The sequence below is a fragment of the Saccostrea cucullata genome, unplaced genomic scaffold, assembly GCF_032062105.1.
Source record: "Saccostrea cucullata isolate Sc308-1 unplaced genomic scaffold, CSIRO_AGI_Scuc_v1 ctg128, whole genome shotgun sequence".
Taxonomy (NCBI): Eukaryota; Metazoa; Mollusca; class Bivalvia; order Ostreida; family Ostreidae; genus Saccostrea; species Saccostrea cuccullata.
This window is the reverse complement of record NW_026935471.1, coordinates 520,612-528,951: the sequence shown is the minus strand read 5'-3', so window position 1 is coordinate 528,951 and position 8,340 is coordinate 520,612. Positions and strand designations below refer to the sequence as shown.

Sequence of the window (8,340 nt, the reverse complement as noted above, 5' to 3'; positions counted from 1 at the left end):
TCGGTCGCAAACTTTCGAACATTTTCAGCTTCTTCTCTGGAACCGCTGAGCTAATTTCAACCAATTTTTGGCATATGACATCTATGGGTGAAGGGGAACAAAAATTGTGAAATTCATGGGATTGCCCCTCCCCCCCTTTGGGCCTGAGGGTTGGGGCCAAAACCACTAAAATGTACAGTTATGATGAACAAAAATGTCTCTTCCAAAATTGTGAATTTCATGGCCCCAGGGTAAGGAGTTCTGGTGTATGGGGGGCTGTATTGGTTATATAGTGAACATGCATTAATTTGACAATTTTCTTCTCTGGATATTAAACAAACTAACTACATACATAGTTATGATGAAGAAGGGTGTTTCTTTGAAAATTGTGAATTTCATGGCCCCAGGGTAAGGAGTTCTGGTGTAAGGGGGGTGGGTATATTGATTATATTAGTGAAATGCATTCTTCTCCTCTGTTAAATTCCTGGGTATTTAACAAACTAACTACATACATAGTTATGCTGAGCATGGATCATTCTTCCAGAATTGTGAATGTCAAGGCCCCTGGATCAGGGGTATCATAGAGGACGGGGCGGGGCTCTAATTAATACTGAAAATGAATTAATTCTTTGAAATCTGCTCCATTATATTAATCAAACATTTATGATGAGCAATGGTACCTTTTCCAAAACTGTAAAATGTGTGGACCTAGGGCCAGGGTTTTTTGGGGTGGGGGCTCTACTGATTATTGCTGAATATTACTGCATGATTAGTTGAAATGCATTTTTTGTTCCCCTACTCTGTCTATGGGTATTACTAAAGTATGCTAAGTGTATAGTTATGATGAACAATGGCGCCTCTTTCAAAATTGTGAATGTTATGGCCGCTGGTTTAAAATATGAATAAAGAATACCTCCTACCTAATAATTTATTAGATAAGGGGTATATTTTTTTATTAAAAGAAAAATGATTAACGTCAGGTGCCTGTGTATATACTGTTCGTTACTGTTCATATCTCCATACTTCATCCATTACTTAATAATAATGTTAAACAGGAAGATAAAATAATTATAATTATGCAGGTTTAAAAGAGTAAATGGTGAAAAAAAATAGTTTTGGCAACATAAATGAAAAGTTACTCCAGTAAAACCTTCAATTCCTCAAAATGCCAAGAGTGTAAAATTGACACGTGCATTTGTTTTCATTTTACCCGCTGCTTTGTTTACCTCGACATCACTATCCAATCAAATTACTGCATTAGTGTCACATGATAACGCCAGCATTTGCTGAGTCGACCTTTCCTCGTGGTCAGGAGGCGATTTTCACTTCGTCTTTTTCAACTTTCTGGGCTGAAAGTAAACTTTAAAATGGCAGAAGCAAAACCCAGCCTCCATCGTGAAGGTACAATGGTGGTGACTGCAAAGGTAAATAAACAATCGTGGTTGTTTTAACCTAGATAAATGATAAGAAAAGAAGGGCACCTGCATGCATGGCCGTTTTGTTGATATGGTAGTGTAATTTGTAAATACGCAATAGTAAAGATTTTCATATCGGTGTCAGTATGTATGCCTTATTGGTTTATATGCATAAATAACCTGGGAAAGTTATTCGAAGTAATTTTACCGATATTGATCATTTGATTATTGTAACTTTTGTAATAAAGTATCGTATTTAATTTTATCCAAAATGGCCGACTCAGAACAGTCGAGAAAAAACCGGCTTTATGTTTCAATCCATACAAGGGAACATAACTCACCAAAGAGTGTTTAAACAACATTTGTAAACACAATTTGGCAGTGGTATTTGCAAAACAAAGTTTGATTGCCTGACATAATGATTTCGATGCTTTCCTTAATTCGAGAAGAATATTGGGGTTTAAGTTCTTAATTTTGACTTGGGGGCGGGTCATGGAAGGGTAGAAGGGGTAAAAGCCATATGCATGTTAAAACATGACTATTCTTTCAGTAGGAACTGTTTGGACAATGCCTTAATATTGTGGTTACAATGTTTTTGTAGAATTTTGAAAGTAATTGCAGATTGCATTTTCATTTTTAAAAGTCTTATAAACATAAATTTGATACTTTAAGTGCATTAAGCTTCAATCATTTATCTGGCTATTTTATGCAACATGAACAATAAGAGGTGTCCAATCATTGGCAACGAATTAACTCAATGCATAGAGTAAAGGCAAAAAGGTTTTACATTAAGTATATTAAGCAGTATTTTTTAAATACATCTGTCTCATTTAATTATATCATAATCTGCTTTGTTATATAAATTTTAGGAAGGTATTGATTACCTTGAGGCAGAGGGTAAAACCAAACTTTTAGAGATGCAAGGACTGAAGGACCCAGAGCCTGTACAGAACTCACTCAAAAGAGACGGAACAATGGCTGTCACTGCAAAAGTAAGATAAACCGTACAGTGATTCAGAAAGACAATGTTTTGATATGCATAGGCGTTGGAAAGGGGGGGATCGAGGGCTAAGGGGGGCTTAGTCCCCCCCACTTTTTTTGCAAATATATACATTATATAGACATTGAAAATTGGGATATACCTTTTTTTGTTGGTTTAGTCCCCCACTTTCAATTAGCCCCCCCCCCCCCCCCACTTTTAATTTGCTTCCGAAGCCTATGATATGTTGTGTAATGATTCAGTATTTCTGATTCTGTAATAGGCCCATATATATAGATAATGTGTTTCTCCTTCGATAATTGTTTTTATGCTTCAAGGTTTAATTGTACATGTAATTACTAAGTAAATAATGTATAACAAATCAGTAGATTTGTTCAAGTGTAGTATTCTTACTTCATATTTCTTAAATGGATATTTTTTTTTTAATATTTGAAGGTGTTTTTTTTATTGTTTTTAAATGCCCATATACATGCCAGTGTAATAGTTGTATTGTATTTATCGCTGTTTCAGGAGGCAGAGCAGCTGCTAGGAAAAAACAAACCAGATGATGACGCAAAGACAAGAGGCCAACAGCATAAGATTGAGGAGATAAAGGAGGAAAAGCCCGCTAAAAAAGGTCGACTAGCAAAGGGGGTCACTATGATTGGAACTGCAAAGGTACCGTGAGAATTTTTAGTTACTGATTTTAATAATGTAGACCTTTAAAAGTCTCAAATATTTGTTACTGCAAAATCAAAGTCTTAGTTTGTTAAAATTGCCAAATTAATATTTTTTCTGTAGTTTTTTGGCAGAAATTAAGATTAGGGCATTTTTTAAATTCATCATTTTAATCTGCTCAAGTACAATTGAATGAGATAAGGGATTCAAGATATTTAATCTAATTTTTAGGTCACCTGAGTAAACTCAGGTGACCTATTGCTATCTGTTTTTGTCCGTCGTCGTGCGTCGTGCGTTAACATTTGAACATTTTCAGCTTCTTCTCTGCAACCACTGAACCAATTTCAACCAAATTTGGCACAAAGCATCTATGGGTGAAGGGGAACAAAAATTGTGAATTTCATGATCCCTGCCCCCCTGGGGCCTGAGGGGTGGGGCCAAAACCACTAAAATTAATGCAATCTTTAAAAATCTTCTTCTTTACTCCTGGACATCAAGCAGTCAAACTGTTTGCATGATTGTAATCAGCAATGAGTCCTCTACCAAAATTGTAAAATTCATGGCCCTGGGGTCAGGGGTTCTAGTGCTAGGGCGGGGCTAAATAAGTAGGTAGTGAAAATGCATTATTTCTTTGAAAATCTTCTTCTCTGCTCCTGGGTATTAAATAAACCAACTAAGTACATAGTTATGATAAGCAAGAGTGCCTCTACCAAAATTGTGAATTTTATGGCCCCAGGGTCAGGGGTTCTGGTGTTAGGGTGGGGCTCTATTGATTATATATAGTGAAAATACATGAATTCTTTGAAAATCTTCTCCTCTGCTCCTGGGTATTAAATAAACTAACTAAGTACATAGTTATGATGAGCAAGAGTGCCTCTACCAAAATTGTGAATTTTATGGCCCCAGGGTCAGGGGTTCTTGTTTTAGGGTGGGGCTCTAATGATTATATAGTGAAATGCATGAATTCTTTGAACATCCTGGTTAATATGCTAATGATCTAATTACATATTTAAGGCCAGGATTTATTTTATTTTCAGTTTTACAAACCCTCCGCTCAAGGTTTTGAATGTTCAGAAAAAAATAAAACAATTTTTTTCTTTCCGATGTCAAATTTGAGTCGGGATCGAGATTTCACATTTACGAACTCGCACTTCCGGTTTTATGATGAAACGGCGGGTAAAAAAAGCGAGATCTGAAAGATAGCTTGGTTTAGTGTAAAATTCATCAATACGAGTGCCATTCAAAAAGTTTCACCTGTTCAAGGGACAAATAAAATGCTGACGACTTTGTTGCACAATGACATGCTGGTGAGATAATTATGTATTCGTTTCAAAAGTATCTGTCTGTAAATTATTTTCCTCCGCCAGGTTTTAAACTGCCCGTGCTAGCTGTTGCATATTGCCAGCGGGCAGCAACATTGTTTAGGTCTCTGTTATAGCTTACAGTCTAAGCATCATTCTTCAGAAAAGGGTTGCTTATGCATCAGATGTAATGAATAAAACTATGGGAGAAGTTCAGTTCATTTGAGGAAGAAATTGTTAAGGCAAGAATATACAAATATATACAGGCTTGTAGTTTCATTTGTATCAGCCAGAAAAATTATTTTACACTTGATTGAAAAAATGTTCACCCTACACCCGCAATACCCCCTGTCTATTTTATGATAGGATTAAATTTTAGAATAATGTCTACACATTCACCTAACACATATTAAAAAAAATGAAGATATATTGAAAGACTTTTAAAGAATTGATTTTTAAAAATATATTTTGACCAACATCACAAAATTTATATAACTGGCCCAAACTGGCAGATGATGAAATAAGCAATGTTTTACTATCCTATTTGTAAGCATTATGTGTCCAGTGGTAAGGAGCCTATTATTCTCATGTTCATAACTAAACCTAAACAAAAAAAAAATGCTGGCCTTATAATGAAGAAAGGGGCCTCTTTCAAAATAGATACTTTCAGGGACGCTGGGTCCGGGGTACCAGGGGGGTACTTTGACTAAAAATAAATTAATGCTTTGAAATCTGCCCTTTGATAAGCAATGGTGCCTTCTTCAAAATTTGTGAATTTCATGGCTTTTGGAAAGTTGTGACATGATACTCAGGTGACCTATAAGGCCCGTGGGCCTCTTGTTTATCCTCACTGATACTCAACATTCATATAAAAATCTCCTCTTAGGAAGCTGCTCAATTGCTCGGAGATGAGAAACCTGACGCAGATGCCATGACCAGAGGACAACAAAAGAAAATTGATGAAATTACAAAAGAGGCTCCACCCACTCCCAAGAAAGCTAGAATGCAAAAACAGGGTACAATGGCAGCTACAGCCAAGGTTTGTTTACATTTACATGTTGAATGTAATCGGGTATGATATTCTTATGAGAATGTTTAAATTCTTTAGACAGACAAGTTATAAAAAATTTCCAAACTAAATAGATTTAAAGTAAGAATTAAAAAAGGGAGGATTCATGAGTATATTTTTTGTTTTTAAGGAAGCGAAAGACCATCTACTAGGAAAGGAAAAGTTAGGTGACACAAGAGCTGAGACAAAAGCTAAAAAATCCAAACCCAGTGCCCCCAAACGGTCTACTACAATCAAAAAGGCTATTGAAGAAGGTATTTTTAAATAAAGAAAATTAATAATTACTTGAAATTTTTCAGTACATTAAATTTCTATAGAGAAAGGTTTGTTATTTTTTAAAAGCTTTATAATTTCAAATATTTTTTATTTTGTAGCTAAGTTTGTTGTTCCCGATATAAATGTTAACGAGGGAAGGAAGTTACGATCTGCTGACAAGAAGCCTGCAATGAAACGTGCAGGAACAATGCAGACAACGGCAGCCGCAGGGAAAGAGTTCCTGAACAGGTCCAAGAAAGCCAAAAAATCTGAAGAACCCAGTGAAGAAGATTAGACAGTCTTGTGGTTGCTTCTGACATAGGGCAGGTGGAACGGAGGAGAGACCTCAGCCTGGGGTGTGTGTTGTGGAGAGATGGTTAAAATAATATGGCAGCATTTTTCTCCATTTCTTTAATGGATAGAAATAAAAATCCTCCTGATGCTTTTCATATTAATATAATATCCTTTTTTTATTTTCCAAGGTAGAATAAGTTTTGATTATCAAATACTATTTTGAATTTTTTTCAAGAGATCAAGAATGATTTTTTATGAGTCTGGAATAATGTGTTTACATAAGTAATAATGCTTGCGAGTTCTTGTCAGCATAAAGGTACCTTATTTGAGTTTCATTAAAACTGCCTTTGAGCATTATGTGTGCATGTTTGGATTTACTTATTAGCTGACATGACTGAAAAAGATCAAATTGATAGAGCCTGCTGCGCCATTCACTATCTTTGTATAGAAGCCATTCATTTATTGTATTTTAGCCACAAATTTTGTTTTGTCATGGTATAGAAAAAAGACTTTTTTTATCAATGTACATCAAAATTACTGTTCATGATATTAAATGGTAAAAGATTCCAGTGTTAGGCCACTTTTGTGTATATTGTTTTGTAATTTTGTGTTGTATTTGATACAATCTGTGTACATGTTCATTGATTGGTGTGTCAGAGGAGAACTTTCTTGTTTAGATAATTTTCTTTGTTTATGAAAATTTTATATCATTTATATATCAAAGTGTCATTTATGTGTATCAAAGCATTTAGAAGCTTACTATTATACTATATCCAGTTATTATCAGAAAATTACTGCCAGAAAATTCAAATACATGTACACTGTACAGTCAAGTAGTTGGGACCAAAAGCAAGACAGATCCGAGAACCCCCCCCTTTTTTGAGTTGTTGTAGAACTGATACCAACACGAATAAGTTTATTTACAAATACTTGTGATTAAGACTTTAAGAACAATCCTTAGCCTTTTATGGATTTAGTAACTTTATATTATATAGTATATTTACAAGTACATGTAATGAACGATTTCAAAATAAACTGTAGCCTTTATCGACAAAAGTTAATGTTTTTAAAAAAGTGACAATGTCTGTGATTATTTCAGTTTGTAGTGCCATGAGGATCATCTGTGTTAATGTTTTAAAATTTTGAGTGCCCTATTTTATTTTATTTTATATTTTTAAGACAAACAAATCTATTTATCCCTATATACATAGTTTGTAAGGTCTCGATGTATTTATCAGAACACCAGTGACATCATCTCTGTGTTGATTTTTTTATGCAATCAAAGTTGAGCACACTTACTTTTGATGTGAAGTTCTGTGCCAGAGGCAGTTCTCTCTCCCTTTAGGTGCTTCTTGTTTTTCTTTGTAGTATGTGTGTAGAACAGTGTGTGATTTTTAAGACACTGTACATGTATATGTGTCGTTTAATACTTGGTTTTGAATCTACTAGCTGTTTAGTAACAAATTCTATATGTATGTATGAACACAATTTATTAAAAACCCTGATCAAAATTTATCCATATGTTGATATTTTTTCTGTAGACTAAGAAAAGACACTGTATTGTATCGTACATAATGATTTATAAAAAAAAAAAGTCTGTGCTTTAAAAGGTCAGCAACAACAAAAAAATTCCAGACTTCCAAATTCACAAGTTTTCACAAGCTTCTCAATTTAATTATCAATTTAAGAAAGCTAATATAAATTAGGCCATGCAAAATTAATTCCCTGGTTCTCAGGCCTTTTTTCAAGAAATATGATGAGGGAGGGAGGCATATTTTTTTTTTACTTTTTATTGCCCCCAAAACATAATGAGGCAGCTTTATACATTGTAAAAAAACCTCAAAAAATGATGAGGGAGGTGATTTGTTGATTTTTTTTTATTTTATTGATTTAGCAATAAAAAGGGTCAGTGAGGCACCCCTGGAAGAGATAGTAAGGGCCTGAGAACCAAGAAATTAATTTTTTTATGGCCTTACCTGGTATTTACTCAGGATTTTTTTTTTATCATATGCAATATGCCTTATGTCACAATAGCTATATACATGTACACATGTAGATCAGCTTCAAGGTCCTGGAGGACTGATGCAGATTTATAATTGAGACCCTTTGGAGATTCTTTTAAAAAATGTGCAATTATTATTAGGGGTTGTGGGTGGGGGGGGGGGGGTATTGTCATTTTGAATTCTCTGTCTCTCTCTCACATGGCTCCAATAATTGATCAACCTAACATTGTATGACTTACTCAAAATTAAAAACAAAGTAATGACTATAATGTGAAGGCACACAGTGCCACAGGCACTTGTTTCGGAAATAAATTTTTAACATATAATATAATAATAACACTAAATATACTGTGGGTTAAAGATTTAT

The 8,340-nt window shown here is 34.5% G+C and overlaps 1 protein-coding gene across 1 annotated transcript; it reads left to right on the top strand.

The window, feature by feature from the left end:
• Nucleotides 1-1,242: 1,242 nt before the first annotated feature.
• Nucleotides 1,243-7,485, top strand: LOC134242955 (uncharacterized). The gene is made up of 6 exons (XM_062725166.1): nt 1,243-1,403; nt 2,264-2,386; nt 2,905-3,051; nt 5,239-5,391; nt 5,552-5,675; nt 5,796-7,485. The coding sequence occupies exons 1-6, from the start codon at nt 1,347-1,349 to the stop codon at nt 5,969-5,971; spliced, it is 780 nt and encodes a 259-aa protein (XP_062581150.1). The 5' UTR covers nt 1,243-1,346; the 3' UTR covers nt 5,972-7,485.
• The last annotated feature ends 855 nt before the right edge of the window (nt 7,486-8,340 follow it).